Source organism: Denticeps clupeoides, chromosome 15 (assembly GCF_900700375.1).
Source record: "Denticeps clupeoides chromosome 15, fDenClu1.1, whole genome shotgun sequence".
Classification (NCBI taxonomy): domain Eukaryota; kingdom Metazoa; phylum Chordata; class Actinopteri; order Clupeiformes; family Denticipitidae; genus Denticeps; species Denticeps clupeoides.
Genome location: NC_041721.1, coordinates 9258455 through 9279369, shown reverse-complemented (window position 1 = coordinate 9279369; position 20915 = coordinate 9258455). Strand labels below are relative to the sequence as shown.

At 42.5% G+C, this 20915-nt stretch overlaps 2 protein-coding genes across 7 annotated transcripts in view; both read right to left on the bottom strand.

Moving 5' to 3' along the window:
- Nucleotides 1-3157: 3157 nt before the first annotated feature.
- kcnj8 (potassium inwardly rectifying channel subfamily J member 8) lies at nt 3158-5888 on the bottom strand. Its single transcript, XM_028955095.1, has 2 exons — nt 5539-5888; nt 3158-4259 (listed from the first exon to the last, which is right to left on the bottom strand). Exons 1-2 carry the CDS (start codon nt 5886-5888, stop codon nt 3356-3358), a joined length of 1254 nt encoding a protein of 417 aa, XP_028810928.1. The 3' UTR covers nt 3158-3355.
- A 2166-nt stretch (nt 5889-8054) lies between these two features.
- Nucleotides 8055-20915, bottom strand: part of abcc9 (ATP-binding cassette, sub-family C (CFTR/MRP), member 9) — a 38462-nt gene continuing 25601 nt past the window's right edge. For 4 of the 6 annotated variants that reach the window (XM_028953793.1, XM_028953792.1, XM_028953795.1 and 1 more), the window contains 10 exons: nt 18909-19016; nt 18698-18818; nt 14713-14843; nt 13017-13095; nt 12032-12140; nt 10665-10768; nt 9668-9801; nt 9328-9390; nt 8837-9021; nt 8231-8364 (listed from right to left, as the gene is read on the bottom strand). In XM_028953793.1, coding sequence (XP_028809626.1) covers nt 8884-9021; nt 9328-9390; nt 9668-9801; nt 10665-10768; nt 12032-12140; nt 13017-13095; nt 14713-14843; nt 18698-18818; nt 18909-19016 — 987 coding nt within the window. In that variant the 3' untranslated portion in view covers nt 8231-8364; nt 8837-8883. Of the gene's footprint in view, nt 8365-8836; nt 9022-9327; nt 9391-9667; nt 9802-10664; nt 10769-12031; nt 12141-13016; nt 13096-14712; nt 14844-18697; nt 18819-18908; nt 19017-20915 lie in introns of all 6 variants that reach the window. The other 2 variants (XM_028953794.1, XM_028953796.1) reach the window with 2 other exon arrangements.

The following is a 20915-nucleotide window of genomic DNA, read 5'->3' as shown; positions in this document are numbered from 1 at the left end:
GAGGAAACGTTGCCCTGATTTACCCACTTGGGTAAACACTTGGGCCGACATGGACCTCACTGGCTTTTCTCTGTGTGCTGGTTGTTCTGCTTGTAGTTTAAGTAACATGTTCCTTTAAGAAGCTGAAAAATCTTTTGTTGGTGATTTCATTACTTCTCCTTGTATTTCCACGGCAAAACCACCAGGGTACTTTAATGCTTCGGATAGTTCATTTTGTCTCAATCTATGATTACTTTTAAATTACAGTGACTCCGCCCTTCCCAAGTAACTTGTCCAGATGGTCCATATTAACCCCCACCTTAATTTGAACCTATATAAAGAGCAGTATTTACCCTGATTTACCCATCGTCATGTAAAACACTCAAACCAACATGGACCTCACTGGCTTTTCTGTTTTAAATTGGTTAAGCTTGTTTATCAGTTTAATCCTCATATCAATAAGTGATTCACAGTGACGATGTTACTAAGAGGATTATAGTGACTTTTTTTCATTGCTCTAGGTTAATACATCATTGCATTTGACACATGATTAGAACCAACGAGAGTATTTAATACAGATCGATTTTTAAATACATTACACACTTCTATCAGTGCTGAAATTTTTGTTACAACTCCCAATTGGTGCAAAATTCAAGAAATTGTAAGAAAATTGCAAGAATTTGTTCAGTTTTTAAGGTTCTGCAAGCCGAACAGAGCCAGTAACACTCAACTTTAACATTAAAAGTGAAAAACCAGTGAAGTTAATCTTGGTCTTTTTCATGACGCTGGGTAAATCAGGGACCACTTATGCTCCCCATATGGGTTCAGTTTAATTAATAAATCTGTCTAAAACTAGCACAAGAAATATGTGTAACTTTTGTATATTGATTTAATACATTTTGTCCCCAAACCTGAACTATACACTGGTGGAACTTGATGGAACATTTGCGTCCACAAGGCCCATGTAGGTTTAAGCTAGGGCCCACCTAAAGCCCAACTGGGTTTGCCCACATGGGGCCACCATGGAACCCCTGGATTTTTTGGGAAGCCCATATTAACTTTTAGCCAACCAGACAATGGAACTCGGGGTGCTTCAAAGAACTTCTCAACATAATGCACACATCCTAACACACGGACTACAAGTAAAAAAATTGCTGAACAGTTTTGGCTAAAATATATGTTTAGTCATAATTACTTATATGAACTTTCCATAAATTAAAAATCTAAATAAAACGGAAAATGGAAACACGTGAGAGACAATTGCGATGGTGGCGCCACCTGATGGGTCGGAGACGCCAGCACGTGTCCCAACGTCCGGAATGTTAAACGCACTGATTTACAGCCATGTGATTGGCTGATTAACTTTTTGTATTCACAAATGCTTAATAACGTGCCCGGTGAATGTAATTTTAACACTTATAACCAATTAGTCAATTCTAAATTTTCTTATACCAAATACATAACAGCAATACAAATGAAATCTGTAAGATGATTGAAGTGAAGGTAAATGAAATGAAAGTCATTTGTGATCACAGTGAACATTCAGTGAGCAGTGTGTGTGGATTTGCTCAGTGTAACTATTAAATTAACTTGCAAATGACAAATGACATATTTAAGATGATGAATCATGGATATACAATAGCATGAAGAAAATGTACCCAAATTTACTGTTATATATAATAGTTGTGTGACGTGGTTCCTGAAAGTGAGTAAGTGACCAGCAGGGGGCGCTCTTATGCTGCAGTTGTATTGAATGACAGGAGGAGGTAGAGGTTATGACCCCCAGCACCCCTTCATGTTTCGTAGAGACTGTGCCTGGCCTGTGATGGTGGTCAGTTTACCACAACTGTGAATGTAATAAATGACCAGGGTTCTTAGATAAGCTTAGATCCTTCAGGAGTCAGATTCTTGCTCTTTGCTCTCTTTTTATGCTCTATTATTTAAAAAAACAAAATAGTTTTCTCTCGAGCTGGCTCTAACAATGACTTTAATTGACTTAATTATGTTTCAGACTTGCTTATTGCCTTAGATCTTCAATCAGTGGTCAGTTAATGATAATCAATCTAATAAAAGTCAGAATAAACACCATGGTTTACATTTACGGCATTTATCAAGATGCCCTTATAATTAGTAGTTACAGGGACTGTCCCCCTGCAGGCCATGTCCACACGAGAACGTTTTTCTCCAAAACTGTAAAATGTATGTCCTTCCTGGTCTTGTGTCCACACGGAGACGGCATTTCAGTGTCCCCAAAACACTTATTTTCCGTAAAAACAGGTTCCAGAGTGAATTTCTCTAATCCGTGTCTCCGTGGGGATGGCAAAGCGTTTTTTTTCCCCCGTAAAAACGCTGACGTATTAGCGTTGCGTAATGTTGAATCAAACGATTCCCACAACAATAAAGTTTTACCTTTCACTAGGCTGCTACCGCTCCATGAGAAACATGTTTTCATGACTATGGTCAGTGGAAATCCCTTCCTAAGGGCCTGAAGGCAGCGGAGACTGTTCATATCTTTCAAACTAGACTAGACCTACCTTTATTAGATAGTGATATAAAGTATCCATTTTATTGCTGGTTGATTTCAAAATATTACCTGGAATCTGGACCATTATTCGAATATTATTTTAGCACCAGTATCTTATTCGTGCCAGCTTCTGGTTGTTAGGTTCTGCTTTCTCACATTATACATTTTTACCATTACCAAACCATTAAAGACAACTTTTATTATTTTAAGCTATGTTATTCCCTCTCTAGTTTCTGATCAAGTTTTCTTAGTTACTTTGCTTTAGCTGTGCTGGGTGGGTGAACTCATTTATGTATTACTCTTACTTTGTATTCCTATGAAAAATGCTATGTAAAGTTAGGCTGAAATTAATGAGGTCGCCAGAAAATTACGTCATGTATCATGTAGCACACGTTACTGGCCTAAATTTAACGTCCGTGTTCAAACATATTTGGCAAAAATAACCAGTATGGTGTTTTGTGTCTAGATTTAGACATATTTTGACATAACTTGTCATATATTCATAACTTCCAAAATTAAAGTGTAGATGCAGAATCATAAAATGAACACCCGCTCACATCTAGTCAGCTGACACTGAGGATGTTTTGAATCTCTCTGCGTTTCAGCAGAATTTACCTGCGTTATCCAGAGTTGTGGTATTATTTTATTGGCATGTCTAGTGGAAAGGAAAGATTAGAAGGACAAGGTTGTAGATGTGACTGGACGTCCATACATTCAGGTGAAAAAATGTGACTTAAATGTGACTTCAGTCCAATTTGTGCAGTTGGGTGAAGTGATGACGTGTTAAAAAGAAGTCGTGACGGTGCGGGAGTAATGACTAAGACGAGTCCCAATAAAAAGAAGGGCGTCCTGTCATGTGATGGCCATGCTCTGGGCCCCCTCCGGTGTGAGGAACTGCACCTTGGGCACAGCAAGGGCCGAGTTGTTTCGCCGCATGGAGGCATTGGCCTTCCGCATGGAGTTGTTGCGCCGCATGGAGTTTCTCTTGCGCAGCGAGTTCTGGTGGGACAGCTCGCTCTTCTGCAGCGTCTGGATCAGAATGTACGGCTTCTCGTCCAGCTCCCGGGCACTGCACCGCGGTGTGGCCACCTTCACTGTGTTCCCAAACTTAGAGTAGTCCACAGAGTAGATCCCGTCCTCCTCAGTGACGATTGGCACAAATCGGTGGCCCCACTGGATCTCCTCGGTGACATAGGAGGTCCGGGCCTGAGTAGTGATGCCGGTGGTCTCCACCACACCCTCCAGGATCACAATCACTTCCAAATCACTGCACTGGAGCTCCATAGCGGAGAGGTCATAGAGTGGGCTGTCCTTGTCAATCACGTGGCAGATGATGAGGGGGGCCAGCAGGAAGATGCTGTTGCTGGAAACGGCGCTTTCGGTCTGCACGTCGATCTGATGGATGGGGACCACCTCACCTTCGGGCGTCATGGTCTTTCGCACCACCTGCAGGCGCACGACGGCGCCAATGATCATGCTCTTGCGAAGGTCTCCGACGCGGACCATGAAGCACAGGCGGTTGTTGCGCACGGCAATGCAGGCGTTGCGACTGAAGATCAGGGTCTCGGCGCGGCGGTGGGACTGGGCCGTCTTCATGAAGATGCAGCCCAGCATGATGGCATTGATGATGAGCCCCGCGATGTTCTGCAGGATCAGGACCGTGATGGCGGCTGGACACTGCTCTGTGATCATGCGGCCCCCAAACCCTATGGTGACCTGGACTTCAATGGAGAACAGGAAGGCGGACGTGAATGACCTAGAGGAGGGAAATTTAAAAAAAATTAAATAATGGCGTAGGTGCCAATTCTCCAAACCGGCCTGAACCCAGCTGCCCGTGGCATAGGCAACACAGACAAAAGCTAAGGGCACCATCCATCCATGGGGCGGCACAAATGGAAGACGAAAAAGTGCCACATTCTACTATTCTTAAAACTAGTTGGTAGTAATTTGTAATAATATAAAAGAACACGCCCACATTAAGTAGTAGTAGTAATAATAATGATAATAATATGTAAATAATATGTAATAATAATATGCAACTTTCTTAATAAAAAATGTAGTCTAGTTTTTATTTGTCAGTAATATTACATGATATATTATCATATTTACATTGCGTCTTGTCTTATTTCCGACACGTCGTAAAGGTTCGTTAATGAAGATATTTTGTCAAAAATTTCATCGATGAAATTAAAACACTAACTAACAGTGGAATGTACTTCATGGGCCAGGCCTGCCCACAAAGATGTTGTGTGTTTAATAGACATCAAGTTGACAAAAAATCGACCAGTGTAAGGATTTGAGTGAGTTTGTGCCGGACCAAACTGATACTGGAAGACAATTGGGTCTCTAGCTGGACATTCTGCAGTCAGAACCTCCCAAAAGAAAAGGGGAAGAAAGCTTGTGCAGTGAAGACAGGCCCATGGGTGGCCAAGACTCATGTGCGTGTTGAGAGCTCATCGATGCGACCCTCAGAACTGGACCACAAAGCAATGGAAAGAGATGGCCTGGTCTGATTTCCCCATTGGTGCCTGTGCATTTCAATTGCCTGGCAAGCCAGAGAAGGCAGTGTGCAGACATTCACAGGTCTAGCAGAGGTCTGTTTCAGAGGTCATAATGTAATGACTCCTTCAAGACTCCTTGTCACATGTGATACACAGCAGCACAGCACACGGTGCACACAGTGAAATTGACAGTAGCAGTCAAGAGTGAGCAAAGCAGTAATCAGAGCAAAGGGCGGCTATTTTGAAGAAACTAGAATATAAAACATGTTTTCAGTTATTTCACCTTTTTTTGTTAAGTACACAACTCCACATGTGTTCATTCATAGTTCTGATGCCTTCGGTGAGAATCAACCAACGAGAAGGTGTCCAAACTTTTGGTCTGTACTGTATATGTCGCATCATGCATACTGCATAATAATAACAACAGCAATTATTATTACTAGTAGTATTATGATGATTATAATTATTGTTGTTGTTATTAAGTTGAACTTTGGTAAAAAAAAAAAAAAAAAGCAGACAGGACAGCGCGCTTACTTCACATTGGTGACACACTGCTCCAAGTCCGACTTCGCGTACGGATCCAGGTCTCCGTGCGCGAAGGCGACCAGCCACCATCCCATGGCGAAAAGTAACCAACTGCACAGGAAGGTCATGGTGAAGATGACCAGCGTGAAACGCCACTTGAGGTCCACCAGGGTGGTGAAGACGTCCTGGAGGAACCTCCCCTGCTCGCGGATGTTCTTGTGCGCCAGATTGCAGGAGCCGCTCTTGGCGATGAAGCGCGCTTTGTTCACCCTGTCCCGAAACACCGGCTTGCGGGGAATCCGCGACGCCAGACCCGACAAGGCGAATTCCTCCGGGATTATGCTTTTTCGAGCCAACATGTTTGAAAGCGTCCGTCAAAAAAAATAAAAAATCCGGCGAAACTAACGCGCCAAGATGTCCATCCGCGCAGAAAGGACACGGAGACGCCGCCGAGTGTCTGGAAAGATGTTCCGCGGAGGAGGAAGGAAGATCTAAGCGACTTCCATGGTCTGCGGGGAAGAGCAGGAACTTCCACCAGCGTGGTCCATCAGGTTCTAACCATCACCCCGAGGCTCCCCAAATCCATCTGACGCACGGCGCATGGGCGGGCAGCGGAGCAGCTCATTACGACGGAAGTATGATCATATCACAGGACAAGACAACTCATGCATTATAATAACAACAATAATCCGTGTCAATTAGGTGACAGCATTTATAAAATATATTACTCGCACCTTCTCACTCTCTCTTCGCAATTGCTATTTCGACCGAGAGATAGAGAGTTAGTCCGGAGCGATGCCCCGGTCATTAATGAACATAAGACGCGTGGGGCGAGATATTTCTGCTTTTCTTTAAATGAAATTAAAATGAAATGAAAATAAATAAAAATCAGTGCTTCGCTCTGGCGAGTGGGTGGGCAATACACACTGCTTACCAGCAGGCGTCACTGTTGAGTTATCAAGGCACAATTTACTTTACACCAGAAAAACTTTACATCAGAAAAAAAGTTTTTATCTACCTTTGAATATGTGTTTAAAATTCATAAAAAACCCACCCCAAACCCCACATAATAAGAACAAGATAAGGAAATGAACTTTCTGCTGTTTTTTCTGGGCATATTCTGAAGCATTGCATGCTGTCAATTACAATTTATTATGTAATTATATAAATTTAGTTCATAATTGTCAGTAGTTTTTAGATTGGCCAAAGCATTAACAGATTTGTTCAGCTGTTCTTGTACTTAAAATTGTTTGTCTCCTTGATTGAAAGGCCAATCAGCACACAGCAGGAACTCTATGCTTAAGTGAAAACCTTTTAATTGATCCAAACCAGAATAGCTAGTTGGAATAGCCAGCCATCTTGACCTGAAATAACTCTCATGACGAGCACTGAAAACACAGGTTAGAATTTCTTATAAAAACCACTCACTCGCTGAACTCAAAGCTAATTTATTTTCAGTTCAAGTGTAAAAAAAAAAAAAGGTGAATAACATATGGTTCTGACATTTGCAAAAAAATACAGTATAATTACATATGTACATTTAAGACAAGGAACATTTTGAGGAATAGATGGCACAAACTGAATTCTGAGCAACGGTTGATTGTGGTAAAACATCTTCATGAAGAGGTGCAGACCTTTAAATGCTGTGAAACTGCCGCTCATGGCACTTGGTGTTTCTGTTCACTGAGAGACTCAGAGTATCTGCCCTCTTTCCCCAGACAATATGCTGAGCATAGTTGATGTAACGTGCATCGAGTGAAAACATTTCCATGAAGTAATGTGCAGGGGCGACAGGCGGGTCTAGAGCCAAGGAAGTGTTAAATACAACATGTATATATGTTAAATTAGATTTTACATCAACGTGGTAAAGCAGATCAAACTTCACAAGTGCACTGAGAGTGCGGTAAACATGAAAAAAGATATATATTTTTGTATTAAATGCAGAAATACAAAAAGATCAATTTTGGCATTTAGTCATTACAAAAATTTTCATTGATAATATAAACTAAATATCCAGGTACATCACAAGACAGTCACTCAAATCCCCAGAAAGCTGGTGCTTTAACATCAGTGCCTCAGAACCTTCAGTTATTGGGCAGAATCACACTTCACACCACACGCACGCAGCAAGGTGAGCATCTCTAGGATCTTAAGTCACCCATTGGGTGAAATCAGCGCTTTTGGGGGCTGAGCACTTGGTGTCATGGTGTACAAAAAAAAAAACATCAGCAATGCACGTTAGACAGACAGACAGACAGTTTTGTGGTTGAAAAACCTACCAACAACCCTGTACAGTGTATGAACTAGTCTAAAATATACCTGCTTACTGCATATAAACCCCGGTAGATATGAATACATAAAGAGATATGTTTCACTTTAAGTTACTAGTAATAAATATTAACATTATTGCCTCTTATAAAATGCATATGAGTGATATAAAAATCTGTTAATTAAACAGTCTATGCATAATTTTGTTCATCCTCACACTGAGCGGCTTCATCTAAAAACAGCTTAATTAGATATTGACTTTTTAAGGCCATAAGTGGTATCTGTGACAGCAAGGACATTGATGGTTATGGCTACACCATGCATAGGTAAGCACATGGTGAAGATACAGTACTTCAGTTTGAGAAATTCCACTTTATCAAGCGAATTTGAGAACCCGAATGTGCACTGATAGTGTGCATGAGACACTGCCTACATATCGGCCTTGACAAAGGAAGCAAACAGGCCATCCGCCTGCTCCAGTAAAGTTTCTGGCTTGTCGTACTCCAAAATGTTTCCCCTCTTCATCACAATCACCAGGTCGGCTGTCAAAATAGTGTGGACACGATGCTGTAGGAAGACAGGAGACACATTCACACAGACCAGTCAAAGAAGAACTAGAAAATTGTCAGCTCACAAACAGTCAATTCTGTGCAATAAATGGCTCTGGTGCATCATAATAAAACATTTTCAAACTGGCACTAAGCATGGGGCTTGTTCCCTAGTGTCAATTCATAATTCTGTACAGATAACTAGCAAGTAGTTCCTTCATGAGGAAGCCTGGGACCTAACACTAGTGAACAAGCCCAAGGCTTAGTTCTGGCGCTGAATCAAGTGCTGGTTTGAGAATAGTGCACCAGAATATTGAATGAAGGTGCACCATTTAGCTACCAAGCTATCGACCCCATAGGACTGTCGCCATCCTACGGCACTGGCAATAAAGGCTGCAGACAGTGAGCAGGAGGTGATGAGATGGTGCGGATGAGCCCCAGATGATCGACTGCTACTGTCAGTGCTCCCGAAGTGGCAGAGTGGTACAAACCAGTGCGCCAGCAGCATGGAGGCTGTGGAGGTCGGGGCCGATCCGGGCTACTTGTGAGTCTTCACTAGGACACTGAAGAGGCTGTTCTCCTGAGCTAGCAGGTTAGCGGCACTGTCACACTCCACTAAAATCCCAGAGGAGAAGACCAGCACCTGCTCGGCCTCCAAGATGGAGGACACCAGGTGCTGAGCAGGAGAGATGGACACAGGGAGGGTTGCGGGAACAGAACAGGTAGGAGGAGAGAAAAAAGGAAGGAAGGAACTGGTGAAGGCAGCATGCTAGTAAGGTAATGCATTGCTGGAGTTCAAAAGCTCTAAACTGAGGATAGAACTACTTTGACCAGACATTTCCTGTATTTAAAAGCAGATAGGTTTAAAAGGATAGCTTTTGTGTTAAGACTAAAGAGAAAGAAAAATGAAAATAAGTTAGATTAGTTAAGCATTTGGGACCCATTGGGAAGCGAATAGGCGGAAAAAACAGAACCAACTTACCGCAATCGTTACAACAGTTCGGTCCGCAAATGCAGTCATCACCACTTTCTGGAGAATGTTTTCCTGTTAAGGGATCAAATGCAGACATCTAAAAATGCCAAATAAGGTTTGCCAAGATAACAGAATGACCAATCATCTCAACTTGGTCAGTAAGATGAAACATGATAAGTGGCAGGTCTGCCATCTGGGCTTGTAAAGACATCAGTCATTAACGCTGAAAAGCTGTAGTACAAATGCTCCCCTAATGAATTCTGCAGTCATGGTGATTTCCTTCATTAGCACTAGATTGGCGTCTGCAGGTCTTCAAAGGGTCCTTGACCGATTGGTTTCATGGACTCACCGTTGCCATGTCAATGGAGGCTGTGGCCTCGTCCATGATGAGTATGCTGCTCTTGCGCACAAAAGCCCTGGCCAGGCAGAAGAGTTGCCTCTGGCCCACACTGAAGTTCTCTCCTCCCTCGGTCACCACTGCATCTGGAGATCATTCACCACACAGATAAATGGATGTTCCTTTACTAATTACTGGAATAACAAAGGGTTAAAATATGTATATGGGGCAGATGTGTGACTAGGGCTGCAACTAACGACTATCTTAGCTAGTCATCTAGTCATCGATTATAATCGATTAGTCATTGCATAATTATGAAATAGCTATTATTTAGCGACCAGAAAGTTACTTATCTAAAGTGATAAGTTCCCAGACTTTAGAGCATTTAATACCTGATGGTCACCACTTGTGGTCACCCTTCTTCTACCTGTTGCTGAATGCTAATGCAATTCTCACCAGAGTGTGATACATTGCTGCACTACATTGGAAGGCGGTGTTACTGCACTGGTAGAAAAGGAAGAAAAACGTCTCAACCCGGTTACAGACTGAATGCGGCAAGCGTGGCGAGTGAATCTGAAGAGCAACCTTTCACTGCGCTCAGCAGTTCGGTCTAAACTGCTGCCTTGCTCCATTTAGAAATACATCTAGCGACAATTATTGACAATCAAATTAGTCTGCAACAATTATTATTATAACATTTTTTGTGGACAATGTCAACAAATCGAAAAACTCTAACACTCAGCTGCAGGTACTTAACTCTATTAACTTGATTAAAAAAAGATTATCAACCAAAAAAACCTGAAGTCTATAGAATGTGTACAGTAGTTCATGTGTAAATTCTTATTCTATTGTGTGTTTTACATTATATATATCCCAGCATATATCTACTCAAAAAAATTGAACACATATAAATAGCAATCACAATGTAATATCAAGGATCAGGGGGATTTAATCACACACACACACACACACACACACACACACACATAGAAAACTACACCCAGCATACCCAGCCCTCCAGGCAACGCCTTCACCATGTTCTTCAGCTGGGCGATCTCCAGCGCCTCCCACAGTCTGTCGTCTGTGCACGTGCATCCTGGGTCCAGGTTGAATCTGTCAGAGACATTTTTTCACTCTGAGTGCGAAACAGCTGTAAAACCCTGTACCATGTGAAAGATGGCAGCGGGGTGTTTATTACCAGGCCTCAAGTTTCCATTCCTATTGTGGTCAAGCTCTGGACCCGTTTTGCTTACACGTTTGGGAAATGCTCTGAATTTTACAACCATTTTCTGCCTCTTCCCTCAGCTTTGGTCAAAGATGAAGGATGACCATAACAGGCAAAGCCCCAGCTTGGAACAAGGCCACAGTCCTTCCTCCAACTCCCTAATTCCACCAGGACCCATCTGACCGTGGCGTTTCTCTGTCGTGGAGGGGTTTCCCTGTTAAACAGGAGCAACGCTGCGTCTGGTTCAATATGAAGATTTCTTCTCCCCCACAGGTCAGCCTTGCCACTAGCAACTGCCATATTAGCAGATTCCCCAGAGGAGACAGAGACGAGGACCAATGAATTATGTTACTGGTCAACATAAACATCACCACGGTAACACGCTCGACCAATCCCCAGCAGGCCCCTCGAGGTCTCCAAAGAGGTTTTCTCTTTTCTTATCGGTCCCAGCACGTCTTTCTCAACAAACACCACGTGCTCTTTGTCTTTTATAACAAACACACCACTTAGTTATCTATAAATTATCCAAACGGGTTCAAGCTGTGGCTTACTGTGAGCAGCGCATTCACATCCTGCAAGAGTCTTTAAGCAGCCAGAGATTACATCTGTAGACAGCAAGTTCTGTCACGGTGATGCATGTGAAGCTCACCGTCCTGGCAAAATGCAGCATGAGCATTTAAAAGGATTGTGAAATTTTACCAGCGTAAAAAGGCCCCTGAATTTCCAAAAAAATTCTTTACTTGTCCTATATTGTTCCACACAGACCAACGACTATTTCCACATTATGTTTGGTTTGGTCCTGATCAGTCTTCCTTGGGTTTTGTGAAAGGTTCAATATAAATTTAAATAATAATCTTTAAACTGGCAAAATTTAAACTTTAGCAAAATGTTTTTTGTGTGTGTATTTCATTTTTTGGTATGTGTGCCTGTGTATAATTGTGTATTTACACTTCAGCTATGTAGTTGTTGTGCAAGCATTTAACAATGTTCAGTGGAATGTGACATATTGTGTGTGTGTATGTGAGACTTTGTATACCTGTGTATACTTTATTATGTTTATTTATAAAGTTTGTGTGTTTGTATGTCCGTTTTTTTGTGTTTATGTACAACTGTATACTGTGTGCAATTTACAGTGTGTGTTCTGCAAGTACCGGATGGAGCCGCTGAACAGAACCGGGTCCTGCATGATTATGGAGAGTCTGGACCGGAGGGTCTGTAGCGGCAGCTTGCAGATGTCGATGCCGTCAATGATGATCTTGCCTGATGGGGCAACAGCTTGTTATGAGTTTCAGGCTCACGTCTGGATTAAACAAATGCTCAGATGTAAATCAGGGAAACAGAGAGGGAAGACCTGGGCGTGGCTCTCCGCCGCAGAGCTGCACAGCCCAAACAACGCAGCTCTGGAACTTTGGCCTTTGGCTTTATAAGGACACGCTGCGTTTTTCCCTCACTGCTTTATTTAGTGTGTCACAGCCAGAAGAGCTCACGCTGTGTGTCTAAATTTTGGTTTTACTTGAATGTCCTTCAGACTTAGCTCTAACTAACATCACGACTCATACCATACAATATTTCATGACACACCATACAAACGCAATTAACATTATTATTAATAATGGAAAAGGGAAGGGTGGAGATGGAATACTCAGTTCTTCCAGGAATATTCAGATCCGGGAGGGGCTGAATATTGAATATTTAATATTAAAATGTTGAAAATAGTTTCAAAATCCAGTGGCAAACCATTATATCGCCATAAAGCGACAGTGGCCATGAGCATCGGAGAAACAAACCGACAGGGGAAAAGAAACAGCAGGGCCTTAAAGCGTTGGTGGTGAGCAACTTGATATTGATGAAAGACATGAGAGTGAACTAAAGGGAATGAAGAAAGTCTGAATGAAGAGAGCATCGTCACAGACTAATCTCTTACAGCGGCATGCAGTGCTATCCATCAACTAAACAAGAACGTGCTCTATAGCAGGGATTTTAAAATCCTCATCCAAGTGCCTGTTTTATGTAGGACAAGGTACCAATTAGCCACGTATTTGTGCTCTTTAAATGCCACGCACTAGCTTCAATATACATTTGCTCCTGATTGCAAAGAACCCCAAGCAGTAAGCAAGTAATAGGAAAGGAACAAACCTTCAAACATGTCAACCATGTTGAAGAATGCCAGTGACAGAGATGATTTCCCACTGCCGGTTCGACCACAGATGCCCACCTAGAACAGAGGTGCCCGGGGGTTAGACTGCAACACACAGCAATATACTATTCAAAGCTGAGTGTCAAGCTTTTTAGTCAGATTAAGTCACCAAGTGTTCCCTTTAGGTTGTTCTGGAGGAGCTTTTAAAAGTGGATTTAAAAGTAAACTATATGTTGGTTAGTTGGAATATTTGAAGAACCCCCTGAATTGGGTCTTCAAATGCAGCCTTTCGAAGACTGAGGACTAACTGAGACACATCAAAAAGTACTGAAGCCATCAAGCCTCAGTTCTGTTCCTTTTATTTAACTTCCTATGCCAAAAAGCATCATATCACACTATAGGTAAACATACACACTCACTCACTTTCCATCATTAAGCAGGGTTATGGCTGCTGGAGCCCATCCCAGGACATCGGTACAACAATTCACATAGTGTACATGAAATTAGACAGTGGGAGGAAACTGGAGAACCCATAAGAAAACTGAGTCAACACAGGGAGAGCATGCAGAGATCGAACACACAAAATCCGGAACTCACAACCTTGGAGGTGGTAGGTCATGAAGCTAATCACTCCACATTGCCATCTACACTGATTCAGAGCTGCTTTATAACACTTGTAATAGTTCATCAAGCGATTAACATTCACTCAACAGAGATGTGACGTCCCTGCTGGATCTGTAGCATGCCTGACGACAACGTCAAAGGCTGTTACTATGACACCTACGTGAAAAAATAAACACTAGGCTGGCAAGAATGGAAGGAACAGAGAGAGTGTCATTAACAGCTGAGGCAGAGAGGACATGTTGACGCTTCGCAACCTGGCTGGTGTCACCTGCTGGTTGAACTAATGGCAGGCATGACCTGAGAGCAAATGGTCTGGAAAGACCATGAAAGCTGCATCGTTCATGATTAACTAGAAACTAACTTTCTTCGCAGCTGGTTCAATGTTCCAGTTTGTAAATTAACATCAATAATGTGATGCATTATTCCTAACAGGAATGAGGAAATGAATTCTGCATGACATTGCAATTTTGTCCAAATCCCACAGCCCGTAAGGTCGCAACAGTCTCCAAAAAAGCACTGCAGCAACTCAAAACTCAGCATTTCATATTGAATCATTTTCATGGTACTAAGCTGCGATGCAGCTAGGCACGAGCTAATTCGAATTTAGAAGGGTCCTGCTTGAAAAACGTTCTCGTCTTCTACATATTAGTTGGTGATGGCAGTCAAAATTTGGAGTTTAAGATGACTGTCACAATCACAAAAAGGGGCAGTGTTGGCCTAGCGATTAACGAAGCAGCTCTGGGCTCCCCAGGCGCCTGTCATGGCTGCCCACTGCTCACCAAGGGTGATGGTTAAAAGCAGAGGACACATTTCGTCGTGTCACCGTGTGCTGTGCTGCAGTGTTTCACAATGACAATCACTTCACGTTCACTTTCACCTAGGGTCACAGCCAGGGACTGTGGACTGTGACTGGGACTGATTCCCTGACATATCCCAGTACCCCTTGCAGGCAGTTCACCACTATGTCACCAGTGTCAGTGTGAGTACAGTAATATATCCCATTCCTGATTTAGACCGGAGTGAATCTGGGCTAAAAGTCTTTCTGTTTAGTTTCTGGGAGAGGAGATGTACCTTTTGGCCAGGTTGGATGTAGGCATTGACGTGCTTCAGGACAGGCTTCAGCATGGGGTCATAACGCACACACAGGTCCTGGATCTTAATCTCCCCTTGCTGGGGCCAGTCCTCTGCCACCTGAGAGACATCTGGTGCCCCGAGAAGAGGCAACATAGGAAAAGCAATTTCAATTAGTGGATCCATCATCAACTGAATGAATTGTCCACTCAGCAAACAATCAATAAATTGATCAGGCATTTTATTAGCCTTCTGGGAAATATTCTGTTCTAAAGGGAATTCTTTTGGAATTGAAATGAAATCCTTGATTGTTGTGAATAATGGCAGAGCCACAGCATGAACACACAAAAAACAAGACATTCAGCAAAGGGCCAGTAGCTGATTAGTCTAGTTGAAAGAGTTCTTAACGCAGTGCACACAGCGAAATGATAGGATCAGTCTGGACACCCCTGCTATAAGTAATATAAAGGCTGCTAGTATGGCACATTCATGTGTCTAGGCGTTCAAAGTCAGTGGGACTGAAGAGTGAAATTGCCAATATTTCTTTGGCATGAACGGTATGGAATACTTTTTTTCTATTACAGCAATTAAACTCAATTCTGATTAAATTAGATTGAATTGTCTCATTATTTAATGTTCTTGTGTTTTATTTTAATTTTTTTAGTTAAATATTGTGTTTTGGTCTGGTCAAAAACATCAGTACTGGTCAGTCTAAAGCTCACAGTAAAATGCAGACTTTCCTCCCAAGGTGTGTTTTGACTGGTTTAACTGATAAAAGGGCTCAGATACACAGATTGAGGCTCTTTTTTTGGGGGCTTTTGCTGTAATCAGTCACAGTCTCAACATCCTACTCAGGAGTTACAGACAAAGGCACATCAATCAGTACCAGGGAGACATGAATGCTTTTACAATCTTCTACCATTACTGTTGTCATTGTTTCCAAGCCCCCAGAGCACAGAGTGTAGATCTTTTTTTTGGTCCCCCTCCTTTTATTGTTGCTGCTAACTAAACTTTCCATTGCATCAGACAGGAGGATGGGCCATCAATCACATTGTTTTTTGGGTGGGCCTGGCTAAGAATGAATAGAGCACATTATTTCAGATGTATTATGGACATTTTAGACAATGAGACATCCAGCTAACATTCATTGCAATTATGGATCATCATTTTTTACAGCCTGGAAGGGGTTTGCACTGTGCAGCACTCTACACTGGACCACATTTGCAGAACACTACACACTACTTAATGTTTACTTTCACCCGAAATGGTCATTGGGTGACCCACCTTGTCCTGTTCAGACAGAAAAGCACCCATGAGGTTCTGAACACTGACATACTTTGTGCCAGGTCACCGTGTCCTTGTCCACAAATTTGGTATCATTAAAATGATGTTGGTTTTGAGAGCGCTATATGGAAAGGATGACAACATCTCTCTCAAATTCCTTCTTAAAATGTGTCCTAATATTTTGACAAATGCTCTCGCAATACTGCAAAGTGGTGTTTGCATAGATCTGTTCTAAGCCAGCACAGCGCTGCCTCATTTAAACAACAGGCTTTACAGGTTTATTTATGTTAGACGATAAAGTGATTTGTTTCATCCCTTTTGTTAATTTTAGCATTTACCAGGTACGCACAGAAAGTTATCACACAAAAAAACAGATCAGTCATTGTTGCTGTAATCTACACCAGTTACAAAAAAAATATCAGTTAAATCAAGTTGTTCTAAATGTAATTTTGGGGGTTAATGGGAATCTCATTAATTGAAACTACGGCCAAGCTGACATTTTAATATTTATTCAGTATTTGAATCAACATGCAAACGCTGCTGAATTTAATTTTGATTTCATTCCATTGAACTTCTAATAAAATGATTAAAATTATAGCCATTTTAATAATTTGAACAGTTTTCTTCTGTATGCTGTTGATCTGGTTAAGAGCTCATCATCTCAATCATATCCATGGGCACCTTTATTAAACATTTTTTTTTTTTTAATTGTGATGAAAGAATACGTGACTGCTACGAGATGCAGCCGACGTTGGTGTAACTGGCAGAGATCAAGGAGGAAAAATCCCCCTTAGTTTACGAGCCCTGCGACAGCTCTGGTAGGACAATCCCGACGATGAATACAGCGAGGAGGATACGGTGTGGCGAGATGATTGCACCGAAACAGCGACCCCCCCACCTGCCCGTACTGTACAGTTAGGAGTTCTGAGCTATGCTCCTGGGAGCCCCAAGGAGGTATGACAAGGCTGAAGAAGAGTTGGAATCATCCAGAGAAAAATGAGAATATGAGGTAGATTGGAAGCATAGATGTCCTGCCTGCCATTCCCTGAGCTAATGGACCCATTGCTGAGGAAGTCTCCAGCTCCAGTGTCTCCAGCACCATGTCTGACCGCAGTGAACCTGAGTGTCTGGGCCCACCTTCCCACAAGAAACAATAGGGGAAGCTGCCTGTGTCTCCGGGCCCATCTCCCTGGAACAAGCAAAGAGGGAAGCTCCTTCAGTCTCCAAGCCTGCCTCCCTAGAAAAAGTGAACATGGGAAACCGCCTGAGTGTCTGGGCATGCCTCCTCACAAGAAGCAAAGAAGGAAGCTGCCTGATAGTCCAGGCCCACCTCCCCCCAAGATCTAAAGGGGGAAGCTGCCTGATAGTCCTAGCCTGCCTCCCCATAAGAAGTGAAGGTTGAAGCTTCCTGAGTGTCCTGGCCTGCCTCCCCATAAGAAGCAAAGGGGGAAGCTGCCTGAGTCTCCAGGCCCATCTCCCTGGAATAAGCAAAAGGGGAAGCTGCCTGAGTCTCCGGGCCCATCTCCCTGGAAGAGGCGAAGGGGGAAGCCACCTGATTGTCTGGGCCTGCCTCCTCACAAGAAGTGAAGGGGGAAGCTACAAGAGAGTCTGGGCCTGCCTCCCCATAAGTTTCCAGGCTGCTTCCTTGCTAGAAGCAAAGGGGGAAGATGCCTGAGTCCCCAGGCCCAACTTCCAGCAAGAAGCGAAGGAGGAAGCTGCCTAAGTGTCTAGGCCCACCTCCCAGCAAGAAGTGAAGGAGGAAGCTGCCTAAGTGTCTAGGCCCACCTCCCAGCAAGAAGCGAAGAAGGAAGCTGCCTAAGTGTCTAGGCCGCCCTCCCAGCAAGAAGCGAAGGAGGAAGCTGTCTAAGTGTCTAGGCCCACCTCCCAGCAAGAAGCGAAGGAAGCAGCTGCCTAAGTGTCTAGGCCGCCCTCCCAGCAAGAAGCGAAGGAGGAAGCTGTCTAAGTGTCTAGGCCCACCTCCCAGCAAGAAGCGAAGGAAGAAGCTGCCTGGGTCAACATGATACCAAGGCAGGCAAAATGGGAGTCACCTCCTGTGACTGTTCTTGGACTCCCAGCACCTAATCACACACATGCATGGGCTCTAAACGCATGCAGCTGCCGATCATTCGGTGTGGGTGAGAACCCTTCATATGTGAGACTTTGGGCAGCATTAAGGAGTGTGGAAATGTTTTTGGTTCTCCCTGTGATGCTGCATTGTTTCATTTCGGTTTGTATTTTGGCCATCGTACCTTTTTCTTTTTTGTTTAATAAACTCACCTTGCGTCTCCTCCTTTACCCACATGGCATGATGACAACATTAAAATGAACCTTCTGGGTTTCAGACATAATTACACACCAACAAAAATGGCTGGGTTGGTGGTTAGTACCTCCTCTACACTGTACAGATAACTAATAAAAAGTAATTTCTTCTTTGGTTATTTAACATTCAGAAGTCACATTAACTCCCAATATACTGTGTCTAATACAGTGCTGGAAAGTTTTTTTTGTGGTCACCTAAAACTGTTAACATTCGATAAAATAAAATATTGAAGCAACAGCTGATATTTTTTTAAGAAAATTAACACTAAAGGTCAGTCACGTGCCAACCAGCAGCCATTTTCAGAACTGAATAGGTCTAGTTAGTGTGTCTACAAATTCTAATTTGTTTATAAATCATTACATTTATTTAAGACTACATTACCCATGGAGCCCTCATAATTCTCTGACTCTGTGCTCAAAAAGCTGTTGACTTTCTTTACTGCTGCCATCTGCACTTCCAAATCAGCCAGGTTCCTCACCACCCAGTTCAGGTAATTAGTAACCTGCAGATGGAAAAGTCATGAGAAGGTCATAAAGAATACCAGTTAAGGTGAGATTGCATCAGCATGAGTTGTTCACAAAGAGGGACTTACAGTGAGAGCATATGTTAATCCCAGCCCAACCAAACCTGACTGTAGCCCAGATATAGTAAATATGGATGCCACAGCTGCAGCAAGGACAATCCAAGCACCAAGATAGTCCTGAAACAGTTCACAAGTCAAAATGATAGTAATATAGTAAAACAGAGACAATGTTTCTGGTAGCAGAAGTGAATAATGAGCAGGGGGTCTTACAGTTTCTCAGTTGCTTTGGTGCATTTCTCAAAACACTTAGTGCAAACGACAAAACATCATGGGTGACCAGCAAAAGCAGGTAACCTCTTTAGTCCATGCCTCAAAAGCAAGTGTTTTAGTCGCTGAATATGTCAGTGCCATCAAAATGTAAAGTCATGTTACCATGCCATATTTATAAAAGCACTTTAACACTATAAAAGGAGTTGACCAGTACATTAAAATCATAACAATAGTCTTTTAGTAATATAAAATTGGCACAATCTTTGACGCACAAAACAGTTGAATGACAAGGGCAGAAAGCATAAACAAACAACGATTGCGATATATTGATTCAAGAATAATATTTTATTGATTACACAGATACATGGGGACATACCATGCACTGCAAAACAAACAAACAAACAAACAAACAAACAAATAAATAAATAAAACATGTCAATGCTTTATGCATAAAATATGAAATGGAGAAAAATTACATCTAAATGTTCTCTACGTTTGCACTCATACCTTTCACCTCCAAGCTGAGAACTCAATTGGGTTGAAGAATGGGGAATATGGAGATAGGAATTCAAATCAGCATCCTGGGGTGGTTGGCGAACCATTGTCTGATTAGACTGGAGTGAAGGAAACTCACATTATCATATACTGTGATGCATTTTTTTGACCAATCACCTCGTCAGGAATCCCTGTTGAAGGTGTTCAAGGAGGTCAGATGTTTGGTGTTGTATGGCCCCACAAGAGATAGGAGTGTTAACCCCATTATCCAAAATAGCTGGACATAGTGATGTTCCCACCCCACTGGCCTGGCATGTCAACAGTAGTCCTCAGTCCAGCCAGAGAACACACACATCTTCTTCCTTTGTCCAAGTTGAAGCCAGCCACATCCATGTACATGAAAATAGGTGTTCACATTATTCCAGGTGAATTATACGCTGTATCAAAACAAGACACTGCAGTAAGTTTGATGTAAAATGAAAAATCATTTTAGAGAAGTCAAAGCAAACAGTATTACTGCACATACAGTATTACCTGCACATACAGTACCGATGTCACCATACCTTTAAAATTTTTCATAGAATAACTGCTTCATACTCAGTACTGTCAATATTTGAGATGCTGACAGACTAGACATTCTCAAACACATTGTTGTCAGCAATAAAGGCAGTTTGTATTTTCTTGAGTTTTGGCATTATTTGCTCTGACCATGGCATAAATAACCTCTTCCTGTCGTGGAATGAATATAGGTCCCCTGCCCCCTCTTTGAGGACATCTTGAAGTCCTATGTGTCACGGTAAAAAAAAAATACAAGACTGAATGGACAACAGTAACATACATAGTCTAGTGTTGACTATTGTATATATGACATACTGTAACATTATAAAGTATTACACACAAATACAGAGTAAAATCATTGATATACACACCTGTTCTCTTTATGGGAAAAGTCTGAACAACTGAGGATACGGTTCTCCCCTTATTTGGCTCCACCCTTTGCCCTGCTTCAGCCATTGAGAGGCAATGATTCATAACATGGTTCACAGTTGTGGCCCATATCTCATCAGAAACTGACCTATGTGTTGAACCGGTTGTCTCCTTACACCACCCACCCCTACTCTTCTTGGTCTGGGCTGTTCAGTTTTCGGGTTGTCCATCCTTGATATGCTTCCACGCGGCATTTTGCCTTGTCTTTATATGCTTGCCAGCTGCAGGTTCAGGAGCAATTTTAGGGGCCTGCTAGTTGCTTGACTGATCTAAGATCTCACACCTGCTCCAAATAACGTGTCGCAGGAATTATTAGTATTGTGA